Source organism: Equus asinus, chromosome 5, assembly GCF_041296235.1.
Source record: "Equus asinus isolate D_3611 breed Donkey chromosome 5, EquAss-T2T_v2, whole genome shotgun sequence".
Classification (NCBI taxonomy): Eukaryota; Metazoa; Chordata; class Mammalia; order Perissodactyla; family Equidae; genus Equus; species Equus asinus.
Window position 1 is genome coordinate 112210619 of NC_091794.1, and position 20788 is coordinate 112231406.

Consider the following 20788-nt stretch of genomic DNA (forward strand, 5'->3'; position numbering starts at 1 on the left):
GTCAGCAAACGCCAGGCTGCATTCTTCCACGCGGGCCGTTTCCCTCACTCTGTCATGCTGAGTCTGTGGGTCAAGGAGGGGGACTCCCGAGGGGACAGATAGGACCAGGGCCGCCGTAATGGGCTTCTCACCCTCGCTGTGGCCATCAGCCCCTACCTCTTTGAACGAGGGTCGTCTGTCGGGATCGGGAGGCAACCTAAAACCCTGGGTAAAGGGAGAAGCTGGGCTGGGGCAAAGAATGATCCTTATCCAGGCTGCCAGCGGTGGGGGCCCGGCGGTGCAGCCAGATGGGCCTCCATCGGAATCGCCCCCATCGTTAGCAGATGAGATTCAATAACAAACAGCAGCTTTGAGCGGCTTTATCTAACCTTTGGAAGGTAAGATTAACACCTTCGATGGGGAGAGAGTTAAGACTCTGGGGGCCCCTTTGCTTTGCAATTCCGATTCCCAGCCGTGAAACGAGAGCCCCTCCTGGGCCGGCTCTCTGCCCCTGGATTTCAGAGCCTCTTACTTTCCACTGGCTGTTTTAGCCCTTTTGTTCATAAGGACACTTGGCCGAATGTGCAGCCACCAAAACCCTACCCCCTCCCCTCGTGCACATGCCCCGCACTTGCACGAGCTCCCGGACCACGGGCAAGAAGAGCTCTGAGTACCAGGGACCGGGACTCTCACCTGGCTTATTACTAGAGACGCCAGGTCTCCCCGGGATCTGCGGAAATATGAAAAATCCCCCATTGTCCCAGATTTTACTTGCCGCTGCTCAGATTTCATTTGCCCAGAAGAAGCCATCGGACACGTTCCTCTGAGCAGAAATCTGTGATAAGCCCCAGGTCAGAGGAGAGCCGGCCTCACCGAGCTCACCCACAGCTCAGGCCGTGGGGCCGCCCGTGGAGGAGAGGCCATCGGTGCTCTAAACACAGATTGTCAGCAGAGCCGACGAACCGAACTTTGGGAGGTCCGAGGGCAGCACCCAGCATATCACAGCGGGTCTTGTTTTTAAAGTAACGTCAAATCACTTCAAGGGAAAAATTGATCTGTCTCTGATAGCTTTTCCTCCTGCTAACGTGATAAATAAATAATTAGCCACGTCGTCGAGCTGTTTCATTAAAGAAAAGGATGGCTGGATGGGCCGAGATAGAGAAACCGATCAAAAAGATGGAGTCCGGCTGGAACTCCCCGTGTGTTACGGCACCATTTGTATCCTGTCACTCACTAGCTTTATGTGCAGCCCGAGCTGGGAACTGAATACCCTATTCAGAGAGGTACTCACGGGCGTGTTATTGCAATTTAATATTTTCGCACACAGACACATCATTATCTCGGAACCTGACACTGGCAGCATAATTCTGTAATTTTTCAAGAGGGCCTAATTTTTCTAAATGTGAGCACCAGGGCCAGGATTATCTAAACACCCCTCTGCCTTTGTTTCTTCTCGGGGGTTGTGAGCGTGCAGGAGAGTGCTCGCATAGTCCTGCTCTCCACCTTTGAACTCCTCCCGTCTCTTCCCCCACAACTGCCAGCTGCAAACGGCTCAGGACAGGCCCTGCCCGGCCACACAGCCACTGCTCCAGACACCACGGAGAGCAGAGCAGCGTGGGGCAGGGGGCAGCGAAAGTGAGAGGCTCTTTGCAAAGCACGAGTGGGCAGAGATGGTGAAATGCTTCTGACAAAACAGAAAGGAACATTTTGAGGGTAAGTCTCACTCAGACATCAGAACCAGACCTGCACACAAGTGCAAGCATATGTGTACATGCACAGCACACGGGCACATGCATGGACACGTCTGCACACTCACTGGAAACCATCTCAGCACGATGACACTGACGTCTGGAGGGGTCTGTGTTGGGGGTCGTGTCTCCTCTGAGCAGCATCGGCTCTGGCCAACAAAATGCTCCCCAGTTTTCAGGCAGTTCAAGAATGCATTGGCCTGGGAGCGGTTTGCAAGGAGGCCCAGATTTCCCGGGAAGGCCTCTCAGGACAAGTGGGTGGCAGCAAAGAGGAAGGTGGCATAGCCTGGTGGACACGCCGCACCCCGTGATGGTTGCCGCAGCCTGAAGCTGCTCAGTTTTTACCCAGCAACAGACATTCTCTGGGTCACAAGCTCCCTTCCGAAAGGGACCCCAGGGACCTTCTGGCAGCGTGGTGCTCTCCTCTATGCTGATATCCCCCAGGACCACCCTGTCCTTTAACCCTGATGCCACGTGCATGCTCAGGGCTGGGCCAGCAGGGCAGTGAGTGAGGAGAGGGGTGATCAACAGCCGCTTCTGAATCTGGGGTCTGGAAACGGTTGTCAGGTCAGCACAGGCTGGAGATGCTGATTTTCAACACAGCAAAGACCTAATCGTATTGCTTTCCCCGGGACTGAGGGAGAAAGTGGCCTCGTGGCAAAAATATGAATTCTGGGGAAATGGTCTCATTCTGAGCCTTCACGAGGGAGCGTCATCTGAGGGCAAGTAAGTGCCAGGCAGTGACAGAGGCTCGGGACCCGACTGCACTGGGAGGGAGCAGGCGAGGGGGGCGGAATTGAGAGTAATGCCCAGCACTTTGCCCGGGAGCCCGGTGGCCGTCCTCTGGTCACCATTTGGGCTCCTCCGGTGAGTATCACTTTCAGTCTTTGTTTAAACGTTTTATGGACCAATGTGACGGGGCCTCTCTGAAGAGGCTGTTACAGCCCATTGAGCAGATACAAACGTCTGTGCTCTTTTCAATGCATGTCCCTTTCCCAGGGACCCAACTAGAAGGAGGGGGGGGTCTATTATGTAAATCCATATTTCGGCATAATATGGACTGCCAGCTTCTGAATATGGATACGGGGATTACACTGTGTCACAGGAAAGAGTTCCCGGTCACATTCAGTGCCCATTCATCACACGCCAACCCAGGCGCTCAGCCCTGTGCCGAAAGGCCGGCGGTGCCACGCCTGCCATAGGGACCAGAGAAACACGCCACCAACATCATGTGAGCCACCGAATTTGAAAGAGAGAGAGAGAAAAGGCTCCTGGAAGCAGACAGATGTGTAAACCTTCTCTCCAGCATCCCTCCCTCACTCTCCTTTTGGCCTCTCTAATTTGAAGAGCTGTTAGTTGGGGGTCCAGGGACCCCTCTGCCCGCACAGAGGCAAGGCCGGGGATACCCGAGAGCTGAGTGTCTCCAAGCATGCTGAGATGGGAGGTGGCCTGCTGGTCTGAGTCTGGCTGTATCCCCTTCTCAACAGTTTGGACATGGAGGCCCAGATCCCGGGACAAGGACCTGCTGGCAAGAGAGGATCAAAGAGGATCAATTCGCATCTGCAAATCCCCAGACCCGCCACATTGCCCAGTGGTGTGACCATGTCTTCCTCTGGGTGGGCCAACCACAAGCGAGCATCCCACAGCCACCCCCAGGGCCCCTCAGGCGTGTCTTGGAGCCCCGCACACAGAAGGCCTACAGACAACGTGCTGGACTCCAGGGGGCAGAGACGAAAGGACGACGGAATGGAGCTGCTGAAACAAACAGAAGCCCCGACCCCCTGCAGGAACCGGGAGACCGCTGGTAAGAGAAGAGCTGGCAGATGCCAACAGCTGTTTACCCCCAAAGGCCGACGTAAGAATTGGAAAGGCCCAGTATGGCTGAAGGGCCAGGAAGGCACAGGAGGGGGTCGACACCCTTGGAGCTCAGCAAGCTCCAGGGTGCAGGTCAGAGGGGCCTAAACAGGCCTGAGCACCTGTGTTTCCCAGTTTGAAAGTAAAATCACAATGAAGGACCACGCGCCTGTGTTTTATTTCACGACTGAGCTGAAGGGCAGTGATGGGGTGGGCCCTTTGCTGGATTGGGGCAGACCAGCAGGGTGGCAGGGTGTTATGCAACTACAGCGATACTGCAGAGCTGGTGGCCAGTACCCTCAGCCTGGCCTGCATCCCTGCAGGCCTGCACGCCCCTCTATGGCCCCCTGAATCCCCTGACTAAGCTTGGGAGGAAGAGGACCAACCAAGCAGGCCAAGGAGATAAAACCAAACTCGGTTCCGACTGCCTGTCGGATTGGAATGGGTCGTTCTCACTCACCCCCATTTTCCAGGCTAAAGCACCCCACCAAACACTATGCCGGACCCTTCCAGAACCTTCTGTGCAGTCCTCTCTGCTCAAGGCTGGGACTGGAAAAGAAAGAGGTGCAGATGCACACGCGTACACGCACTGCAGCACTTCAACTGAGTTCCAATTCACTTTCATTATCCCAAACAACCTCCCTTGCCCTGGTTTCACAAGGGCCAGGTTTGGCGCCAGCGAGGGGAGAGGTGTCCTGCCGGCAGAGCCGAGTCACGGCGCATGGGGATCAGAGTGGGATTCGTGCACAGTACGGTTAGAGGTGCAGAACGGGTGCAGGGTTTCTGTGGCCTGAGGCAGGAAGCTCCCAAGCACATGCCCCCAGCCTGTGCCATGGCAGGGCTGCCTGCAGGGCCCACGTGAGGCCTGGGGAGCAGCGTCCAGGGCGCCGGTCGGCCAGGACTTGATGTTTGCACGAAGCGTCCAGCTTTGTTGTTCCTTCTCAAGTAGGAAAGTAGACAAAGCCACTTACTTCTCAACTCAGTAGCACGCCGAACAGAAAGTAAACCGCAGGCCTGAGGACCCTCCCTGGCACACAGAGGTCCATCAACGGGGCCTTGTCCCCGAGCCAGGCATCTGGGGAGACCTGGCCGAGGCTCTGTCCACCCGGCCCCACCACTGTGCCTGTGTCCCCCCCCCCAACAATGCCCCACCATCAGCCACATTGAGATTCAGTATAGAATATAAATCTTGCGTCAAAAGCAAAAAATCAGATCTACCTAAATCCATCCAGGTGAGCCAGGAGGCTAATGGGCAGGGTGAGGGGATAGTCCTTAACGTGGCCAGAAATGCCTGACTATTTTCCAGGAATTCCCTAAAAAAACCCCGGTGAGACCTGGGAACTCCTCTCCTCCCCGCATCGCACCAGCAGGACAGCAGCCCCGGCCCCCAGCCTTAGACCAAGCCGACTGAGGCCTTTTCTTCCCGTTAACGCCCCATGACACTACCTAGGGATGGAGAGGAAGACAGACCGCCTAGAAGAAGCCCAAGGCGCCGGCATGGGGACAATGACCGGAGGCACAGAGGTTGAGCCAGTGTCTCTTTCTCCTTCACAGCCAGACATGGTCCCTCGCCACCTCCAGGCTGGGGAAGAGCCAGAGGCCACTCGGCAGGGGCTTCGGCTCTCCTCAGAGCAGATCTCAGAACTGGGACACAGAGGCTCAGAGGAGCCCTGTGCTCTGCCCAGCACCCGCTCCCCGAAGACCCGTGCAGTCTCTCTAGGCACACACCCGTGGCAGAAAGGAGCAGCAGCCTCACCGTCACCTGCCGCCCCCACCCCCTGCCTCGTCAGCTCAGGCTGCGCTTCCCCGGACAACGCTGATCCCCATACAAGCACTGGGTACACCCACCCACCCCACCGACGGGGTGCAGACGAAGGGCACACGCCCTTCTGGGAAGTGCGTTACCACCGAGAGGCAGCGCGAGTCTGGTGAATTTCCTAGGCGAGTTTACTCTGCAGAATCCTCCGTGGGGTTCAGAAAGCGGGGGTCCCAGAGCCCCGGCTCTCTGGCTTTCCGGAGCAGAGTTTCGGAGGTGAGCAGCAAGGGCTGCTCCTCTTCCCCGAGTCTGAGTCAGGAACACTGTCCGTGGGATGTTTCTGCTCCCACGACCATAAAGCCTACGTGTTTATGGACCCCTCCTCCCACCCGAGGAGGGGTCACGGGGCCGGGGGCCTGCAGGCTCTGCAGCAGGAGCCTGTCGGTCCCCTCTGGCCCAGGCATATTTCAGATGAGTCTGTCCCTGCGCCAAGCATTCCATCTCAAGTGCGGGGTCAGGACAGAAGGAACAAGTGACCCCGTACTCATCAGGTCTGTTGACAGACAGGTTACACTGTCTCCATCCTGAAAACGAGTGTTTGCGGTGGGAAACAGCACACGCGTCAGGATGCAAAATGTGCATGGGATAATACGGGGCCTCATCTAGAGGAGAGAAAACGTTCACCAGGACCCAGCCATGTTTTAAAATGATTATAAATTATTTTAACAGTGCATTTGCAAAGGGTTATAAAAACAGCCATAATATATTTTTTTCCTTAGATTCTAGAATTACCAGTGTGACAGCTAATGCAATAATGATTTGTTTCAAATGCCAGTGTTTAAGCTGTATAAAGCTGATTTTATACATTTTTCCAGTAGGCCGCATTGTAGTTAATGAAATTAAACACACCAATCGCATTTGTCCCCAGGGGACGAGGAACTGAACACACCACTGGTTTATTTTTTTATTAAAATAAATTGCAGCCGGCAAGATGGACTAATTGCATACAGAATTGAAAAAGAAACATTCCATTGATATAATTAAGCCAATTTTCATGGACAGAAATAGTTATAGTGGATATAAAATAAGCAAAGCCTCCACCAGAATCTGACTTCCCTCCTCTTTTGCACAGAATGTTAACTATTAAACAAATATGTATCTCAGATCTACACGCTCCTCTCCGTGAGCCCCAGGGCATTGTTCCTCAAAGTCTCGGGAGAGCCCAGCCGGGTGGACCAGCCGAGGCACCTCCAGACCAAGGAGGATTTGATGGCGAAACCCCTAGAGTGGAGAGCGGTCAGAGCAAAAGACGCCACCCCTCCACTGCCCGGGGGGCCCTCAGGAGTTCAGGAGTACTGGCCGGCCCGGAGCGGCCACCGAGGCCCTGGCCGCAGCCTGTGAGGTGGCCAGACTTGAGGCACAGCGGCCGAGCCAGGCTGGAGCAGCGTGTGCAGGGGCCAGCTCCTTCTCTGTGCCGGGGCTCAGGTTCACACAGCAGCTCCCTGGCTGTCTGGGGGGAGGGGCGGTGATGATTTCCCTCCAGATTTGGGGTGGGGGTGGGGGCGGCAGGTGAGGGGCAGCTCCCATACTTCCTGCATTGGCTCAAAGGGGATGGCAGTAAGTGAGGGTGCAGGCAAGGCGGCCCCTGGTCAACACTTTCACTAACCGGCACCTGCCCTTGGCAGAGGACGCAGAAAGCCAGGGCTGCAGAAGCCGGGGAAGCCAACCTGGGCTGGGGACGGAGCAGCGGGGGCGTCCAGACCCAATGAGGGAAGCACCCGGGCTGGAGGAGGCTGAGCGCACGCACGTCAGCCAGTTGCATTCACAAGCTGTAAGCACACTGATGTCTTATTTGCTTTTGAAGAACAGACTTGTTACAAGCTGAGCACTGGCCTTGGGAAAACGCGTAAACCCTGACAACTTAAAAAAAAAAAAATCCTATGGAATTAATTGCAGCCTGCAGTGTGCTGGAGGGCTGGGGTACAAGCCAAATAAGAAACCTTGGAGGGCTTTATTTAAGTGACATTCACTTTCACCCTTAACTTGCTGTGCGACCTCCCATGATTTACTTGACCTCTCTGTGCTTTGGGTTTCCTACCTCTAAAAGTGGTGCCAGCTACCCACACTTCATCCTTCTCAGGGTCAGTGAAGGGGTCACATCACCCAAGTGGACCATGAGTGCCTCTATGGGGACCTTGACCTTCTCCCTGGAGGTTGCCGGGGCGACAGGGACGGGGCAGTGGTTTAGGTTGCAGCACGCTCCAGGCCTCCCCAGAGACAGGTGCGTGGAGCGAGTGCACAAGGCCCACGCACCACCCCGGGAGAAGCTGGGCCCCGGGATGCCGCCCAGGAAGGCGGAGGTCGATCCTGGAAAGCCCGACCCCGACCCTCCGGCTAGCTCGGTTTTCCCTCACGGTCTCCCCCTCTTCCCACCGCCCCGGCTTAGGCGCAGGCTCCCAGGTGCACTCCCGAGTCTCTTCGGCCCCAGGTCCGCGAAGCGACTGCAAACCCGACCCAGATCTGTCGCCCGCAGAGTTGGGGTCGGGGTCGGGAATCAGGGTACTCGGAGCGCGGAGCCCGCCCTTCTCCGTCCAGGAAGCCAAGAGGCGGAGACCATTGAGGCCGGACCGCGGCTCCGGAGGACGGCTCTGCTCCCGCTGGGCTGGGGTCCCGGGCGCCCGGGCGCAGCCATCTCCAGGAACCGGCTGCGCGGTGTAGACGCAGGCGCCGCTGGCGCCGCGCGGTAGCCGGCCGCGACTTTGGACGAGGAGAACGGGGAGCTCAGCCCGGGTCCCCAGGCCCCGCGCCCCGGCCCGGCCCGTCCCGGCGGTCTGGAGCCCTCGCCGGCCCGAGTCTGCGCCCGCGGCCGCCCGCCGTCCCGCGCCGCCAGGCCCGCCGGCTCGCTGGCCTCGCGAAGTTTCTTTCCCGCACGGGGACGGCGCCTGGCTGTTCCTCGTCCTCCCGCGCCCGCTTCGTGAGCTGCAGCGTCCAAGACTTGTTACACGGGTTTGATTCAAAACGTGATAAATTGTATTTAACGCTATTTGAAATTTTTAAACGAAATTATTCAAAAGATTTTTAATCCTGGATAATTTTTGTTGAAACTCTAATTATACATCACCTTAATTAGCAGCCCCAGCCCCCCAAGGATCCCTAATTGCCTCCTAATTGAATAAAACAGGGGGCTAATCGCGCCCACGGCGGCGCAGCAAGCTGGCGCGCCTCCCCCGAGGGGCCCGCTCTGGGGAACCCCCGGCCAGCCACACCGCCGGCACCTGGCCTCTCAACAGAAACGGGGGACCAGACCCTCTGCCCCGCGCTCTGCCCAGAAGGGGGCCGCGTGGTGTGCGGGAGCCGCGGGGGCAGGCAGACTCGGGGAGGCCCGTCTCGCATCTGCTCTGCCCCCGCAGCCGACAGAAGGAGCAGGGCGGCCCCGGGCCGGCTCGTCGGGATGTTGGGGACCCTAAGCCGCAGGCAGTGGCCATCCGGGGACCCCGCTGGGAGGTCACTCCACCAACAGGACTTAGTAACCTCCCGTCCCACAGGCTCACCTGCCGGGCCGACGGCGACGCAGCGCCTGCGGGCGCTCAGCGCACCGCCGCGGGGCACCTGGCCTTGGCCGCCAGCCCTGCAGCCGCCCCCGCACCTCGGCCTCCGCGTTTTCGCCCGAAGCGGGCGAGCCGCCGACTCCCGCCGGACCTTTCCTAGCGCTGCTGCCCTACCAGGCGTCCAGACAGGAGGCTGCCGTCCTGGCTCCAGGGAGAGGACTTCGGGAAGGGGCAGCCTCCCCGGGGGGTGGGGGGGAGGCCCAGCAGAGCCCGGGCCTGGCCTGTTTCGGCTGCGGAGAAGGAGCCGGCTGGCAGCTCAGCCGCAGGCGGCGCTCCCCCCACGCTGTCACAGGCACCCCTTCCTCACACATCACCCTCGAACGTACGCAAGACACGCAAAGTGCGACATCTAGCAGAGAGAGCGACCCCCACCCACCCCAGGGGCTACATGGCAGTTGTCTAGATGACACTATTCCCAGTCCTGGGATGTGTGGGGTCTGTCACTCCATGGGGATCAGGCCTCAGGGGCAGCTCAGATAAGGGCCCTGGCTGGACCCAGTGTCTCTTGGGGCACATCCACCCTGGCACAGGGGCCCCCCAGCTGTGCTGTAAAGAGGTCAAGAGGGCACCGTGTCTGTGCTGACCCCCCACCTGCCCACCTGGCTCACAACAGTGGCAGAAACACACAGCTCTTGTGAGGCATTTCATTTTTTAGCATGGGGCAGGGACAGCCGCGTTTCCCCCACAGGCTAGCACTGCCCTCGCTGGGGGAAGGGGCCCCTGGACCAGATCTGTCCTCCCTCTGCCGGGGCTCCCAGGCTCAGGGTGAGGAGCTGGGGGGCTCCCCAGCAGCTGAACTGCAGCCCAGGCCTGGGTGCCCCAGTGGCCTCTGCCCTCGGAATGCTCCACTCTGAGCCCCCAGTGTGAGCACCACAGGTTCTACCAGCTCAGCCAGCGGCCTGCCCAGCAGGAGAGATCCCCGCTGAGTAGGCTCCTGGGTAAAACCAACGAATGACGGCCCAAGATACACCCTCTGGGGCAGCCCCCCACGCTCTGAGTCAGGGAGGCACATCCACTGACCTGGTCGTCCTTCCATGCCCGGCTGCAGACACAGCCCAGCCCTGCACACTGGCCTTGCAACCTTGACCTCTTTCCCTTCCCCAAGCCCCCTGACCCTGCTGGGCTGTGGCTTGGGGTGGGCTCTGCTGGCAGCATTGGGGCTGCCTTGCTGCCTCAAATTCAGGTAATAGAGTCAGGTCCCCAGGGACGTCCACATCTGCGTAAAATATCGTCCAATGAAATGAAATTCCTCAGCAGATCCTGGGCTCTGTGTCAGGCAGGCGGCCGCCGTCCTGTGCCTGCCTCGGCCACCTTCCTGGGGAGGGCTGGGGCAGGCGTCCCCGCTGTGGGGCCGGCGCAGGAGAGGTTCCCAGTGCTTCCTCGAGTGTGGGCTCCAGCTGGGTCTGGGCCTGACAGATGAGCTCTGTGTTGGCTTTTCGTCACGAAGGACTCCCAGGACAGGGAGACCTGTGCTCTGCCCTCCCCTTGAGTCCAGCTCTTCGGCCTTCAGGCCAGGCTGCAGGACTCTCCAGGCACCCGTTCTGGGTCCTGGGCAGAGCCCGGAATGGCAACCTTCCCCACCTGGCAGGGGTGGAGCAGATAAGAGCTGAGGGCCGGAGGGAGGGGTGGCCTGCCGGCTGTGGGCCGCTCAGAAGTTTCTGGGGCCTCCCTGGGAGCACTGAGTTGGCCTCTCGCTTGCAGCAAAGGCCGGAGAAAGCAAAGCTGCTTTCCACTCTCTTGCTCCAGCTTCGGGCACTTCCTCGGGGCGAAAGCCTGACCAGGGCAGCCTGCAGTCCCAGGGCCAGACTCTGGGAAGGCCTTGCAGCGCACACACAAACCCGAAGATGCACACGAACACGCATATCCCACGCGCCCCGGGCAGGCACGGTAGCACGCACAGGCCGCGGTGCCAGCCACGAAATGCGGGGCCTTGTTCGTACCAACAGGGGCCAGAGGTCACGGGAGGCCGGGGAGGCCGAGGCCGTCAGCACCGGGCAGAGGAGACTGGCTGGGAAGGGGCGCCTCAAGGAGGGGCCCGGAACAGCGCCGGCGGAGTGCGGGGGCATCCTGCAGAAGCTGCGAGCTGCTTTTCCCCCGGCGGGCCTCCGCGCGGCCTACGACTGCGGGGCTGCTGTTGGGGGCCGAGCCGGGCCGAGCACCGAACCAAGAGAGCAGAACTTCGGAAAACTGTCGCGAGTTTCTAGCCCACCGTGCTAACGCTTAGGGGTTCGGCCGTGGGTGCTGTGAGGCCGGGCCGAGCAGGGTCAGGCCACGGAGGAGCGGACGGAACGGCCTGGTGGTCGGGCAGGGAATCCCAAGGGGAGCGGGCCGGTGACCCTTCCGCGGGTGGGCGGGTGGCCGGCGGAGAAGGGGGCGGCGAGAGCAGGAGGCGCCGATTCCGCCCCGCGCGGCGCTCGCCGCTTCGCTGCAGCCGGGCCGCGGCCGGGACTGCGGGAGCCGCGCTCGCCGGGCCGCGGCGCCGCCGTCCCCACCTGCCTGCCTTTCGGGCCACAGCCCCGGGCCCGCTGGCCTCGCAGCCGATGGCGCCGGCCGCAGGGGTGCGGAGGGCGCACGGCTGGCCCCAGGGCGCGGCGGCGGGCGGTGATGCGGACGGTGGGCGCACCCGGCCGGCGGCGGGGACCGGGACGGCAGCAGGCTGGGCGCGCGGAGCCCGGGGCTCGGCCGGAGACTGAGCGAAAGAGAAAGTAAGACCGGGGACCGGGCAGTCTCGCCGGAGCAGCTCTGTCCCCACCGGGCCTCACGGCTGTGCCAGGAGAGCGGGTGCGGGACAGTCCGAACGGGGCCCGAGGGCGGCGGCGGGTCGGAAGGCGGCCCGGTGGGGACCCTCCTGCCAGAGGCACCGGCGCCTGGGCGGCCCGCGCGGGCTGCCGGAGTCACAGAGGAGCGCCCGCCGCCGCGCGGGGCACCAGTTGGGAATAAACTTCACGACCATAGTTCCAAGACCGGGAAGACGTCTCCATTTTGCTCCCCCAGTGGCTGTGGCTGTCCTGCCGTCGCCACCCCTGCCCTTGCGCCCGCGGAGCCGGGTGGGCGCCGGCCCGCGCCCCCTCCTCCGCCCCCTCCCCGGCTCGGGGTCTCCCTCCTCTGCGCCCGGCTGGCGGACGCCAAAGGCGGTGCTCTAGCGCCCACTATTTCAAAAGCCCGGAATATGATTTGACCAGGACTGAGAGCCACTCGGAGAGAGAGAGGGAGAGAGCGAGCGAGGAGGAAAAAGTTGCTCTCCCCTTTCGTCAACTTTTCGCTAACTTTCGCTTTTCGCTCCCCTCCACCCCCAGCCCTCCCCCTCCGCCCCCCTCCCTGGCCCCCACCGCGCGCCTCGGGTTCCCGGGCCCGAGCGCCTGACAAGGGGGGGGAGGGGGTTCGGCGAGGAGGGGGCCGGCGCCTTCGGGGAGCGCGCGGCCCGGGCGCCCCGAGCCTCCGCGCCGAGCCCGGCCGCCCCGGAGCGCGGGAGGAGGAGCGGCCCCCGGGCCGCGCGGCCGATCCGGGGGCCGGGAGCCTGAGGCGCGCCGGCCGCGCCCCGACGCGCACCCCTGGCCCGGGCGCCCCGGCCCCGCGGCCCGGGCCCGGCGGCGCGGCGCGGCCGAGCGCGGGAGACTTACTTTTGGCTAGCTTCCTCGCCCTCGCCTTGGATCGCATGGTGTCGGCTCGCGGAATCTCTCTCCTCCTCCTTGAGTCCAGAAGCAGCTACACACTATCTTCATCTCCCCAGCATTGTCAGTTTGGACACCTTCGCACATGCGCACAGAGCACTCAATCTGACACCCCTCGCCGGGGCCAAAAAAACTTTGCAATGTATTCATCATCCTCATCGTCGCGCCGCCGCCGCCGCCGCCGCCGCCGCCGCCTCGGCGCGGGATTGGGGGGCTCTCCTCTGCCTTCCCGGTCTTCCCCTCACTTATCTCTCCCCCCGCCCCCTCCCCCCCCTCGCAGCGTAGCTCGGAACTGGCCCTTTAAGAAAACATTCCGTGCTCCGCGCTCCCGCCCGGGGCCCGCACCCCGGACACTTTAAAAGGACCCAGGTGGCCCCGGAGGCGAGATGACTGTCCCCCCCACCCTTCCCCTGGTCGCGTCGCTCTGCTGCTCCCGCCCCAGCCTGGGCCGAAGATGGAGTGGCGGCTGCGTTTGTCCTCGCGACTTCCTTGGATGTGGGGGCAAACGCGCCGACAGTTCCGACGAGGATCTGGCTGGTTTTGCTTCGTTTTATTGCATTTTATTACTAATTAAAAAGCTTTGCGTTCACCGTCGCCCCAGCCCGCTTTTCTCCCTGTCTCTCCCCTCGGCCCCCGCCCCCAGCCCGCGATCGCCCGAGGGGGTGTCCGGGCCCGCGCGCCCAACCCGGCTCCTCCGAAGCCCCCTCCGGGCCCCGCCGCCCCCCGCGGGCCTCCCCGGCCCCCGCCCCCTCCCCTTCGCCCCCACCCAACCGCTGCTGCTTCGGGCTTCGCGGCTCAAAACAACAGCGGCGGCGCCGCCAGCTCCGCGCTCCGCCACTGCCCCGGCGGGCGAGCGGGCGGGACTCGGACCCGCCGCTCTCGGTCCCGCGCAGAGCCGCGGGGAGCAGCGCACCGGGCACAGGGGAGGCAGCGCGGGGTCAGCCGTCCGAACACCGGGGGCCCCGCACTTCGCCGCCCTGGGGGCGGGCCCACGCACTCCTGCCTCCGGGGCCCCCAGGTGAGTACCCAGTGGCGCGAGCGCCCGAGCTGGGCCACCTCTGGGGACCCGGGCCTCTGGGGACACTTCCCCCTCGCCTCTCGCGGCCCAGGTGCGTCACGGGCGGGAGGGCCGGCGGAGCAGGTGGAGAAGCGGAGGCAGGAGCCCGCCGCGGGCCTCTTCTCAAACTCGCAGGCGGGCAGCGGAGGGCCCCGCTGGGCGCAGGCAGGGTGTCCAGGCCCAGGGGCCTGGTGAGGACACTGAGAATTCCTCATTTGAGTATGTGTGGGATTCGAGAAAGAATTGGAAGCAAACGCAGGCGCTGAACCCCGCGCCCTTTCCAGCACCAGGGTTCTGCCGGGCTGCAGGACTCGGAGCTGCCGCTGAGTCAACCTGAGCTGGAGAGGGTCGTGTTCGCGGTGCGGAGTCTCTGCAGCCCCGGCTGGGCTCCTGGCCATGCCCCCGCCCCCCCCCCCCAGGCCCCTTTGTTGTGCAGTGAGACCGGTAGCGCCTCCGCCGGAACCTTCATTCGAACCCCGCGCCCTTGCCACAAAAGAGGTGAACCGGCCAGGGCCGAGGAGCCAACCCCGACACCGCAGGGTCCTAGCAGAGGCACCCCCGATGGCGAGGGGCGCACGGCCAACGCCATCCCCGAAGAGAAGCCGGGAGGAGCCGGGCTCGGCAGGCAGGAGCCGGCGGCGGCGGTGCGCTGGGCCTTCCGCCTTCGCGCCTCCGCATTCTGCAGCCGCTTCCCCGCTGGGATTCGAACCCGGACAGAGCCCCCACTGCTCGGGGCGACAAGTCTCGCGTTCCTCTCGCCTCCCCACAGAGAAGGTGCTCTCTGCCGGCTCTGATTCTCACTGACCGCTGCCTCTGCTGTTTCCGGCCCTAGGTGAGTGTTGCCCGCGGCAGCGCCTCGCGCACCAGCAGCTCAGTCTCATTGCCACCGTCCTTCAGAGAGTCGGTCGCCCCCGCCCTCACCCTGACTGTCTTTTCCTGCGGGCTGGGCAGAGGGTCCCTGGGCCTTGCTGCCAGACTGTGGGGTCTCAATAGGGAATCCTCATGGGGGAGTAGGGTATTGCTGCAGGCCCCAGCAGGCTCAGAACCCACTGACGGGTGGTGGGGGAGGAGGTCCCTGGTAGAGGAAGGAGGGGAGCTGGGCCACCCCCTCGCCCCCCACTCTGGAGCTGTGCCTCCTAACCTAGCCAAGGCAGGCTGCAGCTGGTGGGCTGAACTTGGCTGGGGCCACCGCCAGAAAGAACACAAGGTCACCCGAGGGCCCCCTTGCCCGGAGCCTACCAGGGGCTGAGTATGGGGCTGAGGAGAACAGTGGCACCTGTGAAGCACTCCCACCTGCAGACAGGGTCCCTTCCCCACCCCCAGCCCAGCCCAGCACTCTTCCCTGCCCGCCTGCCCAGGAGGCAGCCCGCAGGCCCCAAGGTGGGGGAGGCACAGCCTTCTCCTAGGGGCGACCCAGCTCACTCAGGCCCTCTCCCTGCTCCCTCCCTCAGCTCAGGAGGCAATAAAACCCTCCAGCCCTGGCCAGGCTGGGCCAGGACACCCTCCTGATTCTGGGGCTGTGCCCTTGCCAGGGTCTGGGGAAGGAGGGCCGGAGGCCTGGAAGAAGGCCTAGGCCCCGGGTAGGTGGAGGGTACTGCTGCTTAGGATCTGTCTGCGGAGGGGGAGGAGGGGTCCAGAGGAGCAGCCCAGGAGCCACACCCCCAGGCGCTGCAGCAGCGGAGGCCAGCCAGCACGATCAGCTCGAGGAGTATGAGCAGACTGTCCCCAAGGCCATGGCCCTGGCCGAGGTTGGGTCCTGGCCCGGCCAGGCCCTGCCCCCGCGTGGCCAGACTTAGAACAAATTGGAGAGCAGGTCAGGCATTGTGGAGTCCCAAGGAGAGAGCGAATGAGCAAGGACAATCAGACTGCGGTCCTCCTGGGCACCCAGCTCCGTGTCCTGCCCCACAGACATTTGGGGACTCTGGAGTGGAGGTATGGGAAAAGGAGCAGTTTTCATTGCATTGATACTCAAAGGTTTAAGGGCAGTTTTCAAACTGAGCCAAGCTCTGGGGAATCTTGTGGTCGATGCCGGGCCTGGGGGACCCCGCACTGGGAGGTGGAAATGCTACCCACCCCATCCCGGTGACCTCCTTGGCTTCTAACTCTGTCAGACTGTCAGAGGCTGGTGAGGTGCGGGTTGGCTGCGTGGATGTGCCCTACACTCTATCGAGTTTTGGAACTGAGTTCATTGCTGCAATCTAGGGGGCCGAGAAAAAGGACTTTTACCACCAACTTCCGCTGCATTCTGGAGCCCTGATTCAGCCCCCGGAGCTCTGCCCTCTCCCAGCCTTTCCACCAAGCAGAGAGAGGCAGCCGGAGACCCATGATCAGATGAACTCTTTTGGGAGTGGGCGGGTTTGGGAGAGCGAGCAAAGCTGGTCCTACAGTGCTGTAAGAAGCATTGTGTGGGGTGAGCAGGGAGGGGTCCCCAACTCCGAGGCTCCCCGAGAAGCCACGAGCAGTAAAACCACACTGGGTCTCATGGTGCTCTCGAGTCCACTCACTCCAGGGCTGAAGGGTCCCTTTGCTCAGCCAGGACCGGTGCCCCATGCCACCTCTCAGAGGCCAGGCCTCCGGAGAGGAGGTCTGTGTGCCTGGAGTGCAGGGTCCGAGCTGCCAAGCCGCCCTGCCCAGGCCCTCAGGTGCCAGGCAGCCTGGCTTCAGACTGCCCAATGGGAGCTGGGAACGCGCTGGTGATGGATGGCCACATGCGCCAACCTGGCCAGGTTCTCTGCTCGGCTCTGAGCTCCTTAAACTTGGCCAAGGGCTTTCAGGCACCCAGTGTCTGGGCTCCATCAGATTCCATGTCGAGCTTTGCTCACCCTCTGGTTCCTGCTCAGAAAAACTCTGAATAGTTAAGAGAAAAAAAGCAAGTCTCCTTTAATTTACATATGGGCTTTCCTCTGAGATCCGGAACTGTCCCCCGGAGGTTCCAGACCATCATCCCACCCTCAACTGGGGCCACTGAATCAGATGGAGCCGGGGGTCTCCCTCCCTGGGCACATTCTCCTGCCCTACTCTAGATGGACATGCCTCCCAGGTTTGAGCGACAGAAAGCTGAAGACTATGAGGGATGCTTGGGGACAAGCCAGTTTGGTTCCCACCACACAGAGGAAAAAACGGAGGTGGTCTTGGCGCCAGTAGGGCCTGAATGAAGAGGGCTTCCAGCCCGGGGCAAAGAGCTAGCTTGAGCATTTGGTCTAGAATGGGGGTGGATGGGGCACAGAAAACCTACTACACAACCTACACAATGGCCCTACAGGGGCCATTTCCTCCCCATGGAGCCTCCACACTGGCCCACAGCGGCGCTTCCCCCAACACGGAGCCTCAGCTCCAGACTGGGACCGCAGGAGCCTCCCTGGACTCTGGAGTTACTATTTCAGGCCCCTTTTTGCCCCTCTTCTTACCCAACGCCCAGGGAAGCTCACTGTGACCCAGGTAACTTTAGAGGACAGAAGGACACACATCCCAACTTCTGGCCAGGGAGTTCAGAGCCAGCTGTGTGGCATGGCTGCTCCCTGTGCTGTCAGAGTGGAGGCCTCCCGGGGGCGCCAGCCCCGGTCCCTGGTTTTGGAGTGGGTCCCCGAGAGGGTTGGGGACGCTCCCAACCAAGACTTCCCAGGAATGTGAACCATGTAGCCGATTTTGAACAAAGCCCAGATGTTTGGAAATCTACTTCCTTCACGGGCAGGAGGACGTTGTCCCTTGCAGACCGGCAGCCCCCTGGGAGGCCCCGGAGAGCTTTCTCTGCCTGTTTACACCCTGGAGTCCTGGCTGAGGGGACCATCTCTCAGAAGCTCAGATGCATCTCCTCTCCACACCTATGGTCTGCCACGTGCATTACGGGAGAAATCGGGTTTTGTTTTGTTTGTTTGTTTGTTTTTAATTTAAGAGATTGAGGCTGTGGACCTGAACTCCCCTTTTGAGCCCAGGAGGGAGTTGGCCCCAGGATCCTGGCCCAAACCCTCTCTAAGAAGTGCAGGGAGCCGGGAACGACTCCTTCCCCAGCGCGGGGCGCACTGTCGGGGAGGACCAAACCCAGGGCTCCTGCAACTGCTCCCAGCCCCGGCTGCTGCCGCGGGGGAGCGATAAACGGAATCGGTTTCCCACGCTTTCCCTCTCCGTCCCAGAACCTTTAAAAATCCGCCGACGATTCCGGTTGTCCGGTTTGCGCTGTCTGAGCCCTGAGCTCATGCTGCCCCCAAGTCGCCAGCGACGCCTGGAGCGGGGGACCCTCGGGCCGCCCGCGCGCACGCGGGGAGCAACTTCGTTCCCGCGACCGCCCTGCGGAGCCGGCAGAGCTTCGCGCGGCCGAGGTGGTCCTGTGGCTCCTCCGGAACACGGCCGGCGTGGACGCGGCTATCGTTTCCTGCTCCGGGTTCCGGCCGCGCGCAGACACGGCCCTGGCAACAACGAAAACGGCGAGCCGCGTCGCTTTCCCGGCGGCTGAGTCCCGGGAGCCGCCGGGTGGGAGCCCGCCCCCGCGTCCCCAAACACCTCAGACCCGAGGACACTGGCCGGCCGCCTGGTAACCGAGCCGACTCCCCCAATCAACTTACGTCCGAATCCACGTTTCGATTTGCGAAGCCCCCTCCTCCCGTCCTCTCGGCGATGGTCCCTGCCCCCCACACCACCGGCCCTTAGTTTGGAAACGAAATGTTGCCTTTGGTCCTGCGGGAGCGACACCCCGCGGAAGTAATCCTGGAGGAGGAGCTGTGATGGATTTCTTCCTCACGCCTCAGTTTCCCCATCTGTAAAATGGGGCCAGACACTCCTGTGCCCCTCTCACGAGTTTATGCGGAGATGGCGGAGATGGCGGGAAAACGGACGGATGGAAAACGCCAGGAGGGGCGAGCGCAGGCCACCCTTTGCCGCCACGTTTGCGCGACGGGGCTCAGAGGTGCTGCCCAGACAGGAAGGGCCCCAGGTGGCTCCTGAGCAGTGTCCGCCCCTCCCGCCCTTCGGGGCCCCCACCCCCCGGATCTCCCGTCTCCGGGGCTCGGTGAGGAGCTGTGAGCGTCCAGCTAGGCAGCCAGACAGGGTTTTGCTCGCCCTGAGCGGTTCTCTCAGGTTCCTTCGGGCCGAGATGCAAGGCGGTTTAACACACCAGGCTCCAGCTGTCTGGGTACCACCTGGTACCCCAAATCCCGCAGAGGGCGGGTGCCTGGGATGCCTAAGAGGGAGGACAGGGGACAGAGCCTCTGGTCCCAGCTGAGCTCGTGGGAGGGAACATGCACCCTTCTCCCTCTCGTTCCCAATCCTCGGGGAGCGGGGGGTTCCGGGCGTGGGCGTGTCCGGGCACGTCTGGGAGGGGCCCTGGGGCGTGACCTAGGGGGGGCCTGGCTTCCGGATCCGCCCTAAACTACCCCTCCGGGTGATGACGGCGGGGGTGCGGGGCGGGGGAGGGGGCGCGGGCTGAGCAAACCTTCCTGGGCGCCCACCACTTCTGGGCAGGACCCGTGGGGAGGAGGAGGGGGATGGAGTGGCCAGGAGGGAGCCCAAGCAGACACCCCTCCCCCTCTCCCCTTTGCTTGCTACTGAATCAGTAGTCGAGGCCTCGAGGCGGCGGTGGAGACACGGCTCAGGGAGCCGGCAAGAAAAGGGCAGAGAGCAGGACCGCCCACGGCAGGGAAAAAATTGCCTCTTCTGCTGAGCGACCGGAAAGGTGATGGAATCACGTCCTGGGGGCAGCGCCACCCGCTCTTGCCCCAGGCGCCCGGTGCCAGGGCCGCAGGGCTCTGGGAAGGGAACAGGGCCGATCTCTTGGCTCCTCTGCCAGCTGTCCAGCTTCGCCACCTGTGGGGGCCGGAGGGGATGAGGTGCCCTCCCATCACTCCCTCTGCATCCTAGACTGAGGTCCCCCAATGAAGGAACGGTGGTCCAAGTTGCAGGGACACACTTGCACAAGGCCCGGCGCCCCCTGCAGCCCAGGCAGGTCAAGGGACCTCACTGAGGACCAACTGTGTGCCAGGCCTGGGGGCTAGGGTGAAGATGGCCTGGCCCCAGCTGTGAGCAGCCCCTCACTCGTGGGGCACCCCCCCTCCCCAGGATATCAGTGGAACTATGAGGGGAGTCTGTGCTGGGCCCTGCACACGCACGTGCACACATGGCGCTGCCCCTGGCCCCCTTATGTGTCTGAGCTGTGAGCCCCGCCCTCCCAGGGCATCAGAGCCAGCTTCTTCCCCTCTCCCTCTGGGACCCTGGGTCAGCCCCCTCAGCGTCCCTGGCGCCTCAGTTTCCTAATGCACAGTATGGGGGCAGAAAAGCCAGGGGATACCATGGGGACAGCCACCTGCAGCTGTGGGGCCTGATGCCTCCCGGGGGCTCTGCGGCTGTGGTACAAGGACTGCCAGCTCACAGGGGCCCCGGTGCCCTCTGACCCCTCAATTCCCAGAACTGGGGTCTGTCCCTAGAGGCTCTGAGTTGGCATCGTGGGGGGCAGCTACCCCCTCCCTGACTGAACAGAGGGCAAGTGGGGCCGGGGCTGAAGACAGAGCTCCCGGGGGCTGTGGGGTCTGCTTGCTTAAGCAGGTCTTAGGGAGCTCCCAGAGCCAGGCCCCATCGTCCTGACCTTGGCCTGCCCTGCTCTCACCTGGTCAGAGTGGAGGCTGTCTGAGGGTGAGCTGGTCTCCTGGGACCTGCAGTCAGTGCTTCTCACAGGTCCACTGCCTGCCCTCTGGGAGGCCAAGGCTCTTGGATCCTGCCATGGGCCTAGCATTCATTCATTCATCCATTGACATATAGCCAGAGGCCCCTGGAAGGCCAAGTGCAGCCAGAACTTACTGCCCTACAGTGCAAGTCAAACGGGAGGGCTGTCTCTTCCACCAGACCTGGAGCTTCCAGAGCGTCTCAGGCCCCTCCAAAGCCGCGGTGCCCAGCCCGAGCCTGGGCTCATGCTTGAAGCTCAGTGAGTGAATGAATGAGTCATGAATGAATGAACGAATGAAGGATGCTCAGTGAGTAGAAAGTGATCCTCTGATCTCCGCAGCCTGATTTCAGCCCAGGGGAAGACGAGACCCTGAGGACATGGCAGTGGAGGCAGCAGCTCCGTGCTGCGTGTCCAAGGCTGAGTGACCTGTCCTTCACCTGTCTGACCAGCGCCAGCCCCTGTGATG

General features: G+C 62.4%; 1 protein-coding gene across 3 annotated transcripts in view; it reads right to left on the minus strand.

The window, feature by feature from the left end:
• Positions 1 to 12751, minus strand: part of PRDM16 (PR/SET domain 16) — a 344072-nt gene extending 331321 nt beyond the window's left edge. For all 3 annotated transcript variants that reach the window (XM_044769524.2, XM_044769523.2, XM_044769522.2), the window contains exon 1: positions 12566 to 12751. In XM_044769524.2, coding sequence (XP_044625459.2) covers positions 12566 to 12602 — 37 coding nt within the window. In that variant the 5' untranslated portion in view covers positions 12603 to 12751. The remainder of the gene's footprint in view (positions 1 to 12565) is intronic.
• Positions 12752 to 20788: the final 8037 nt, after the last annotated feature.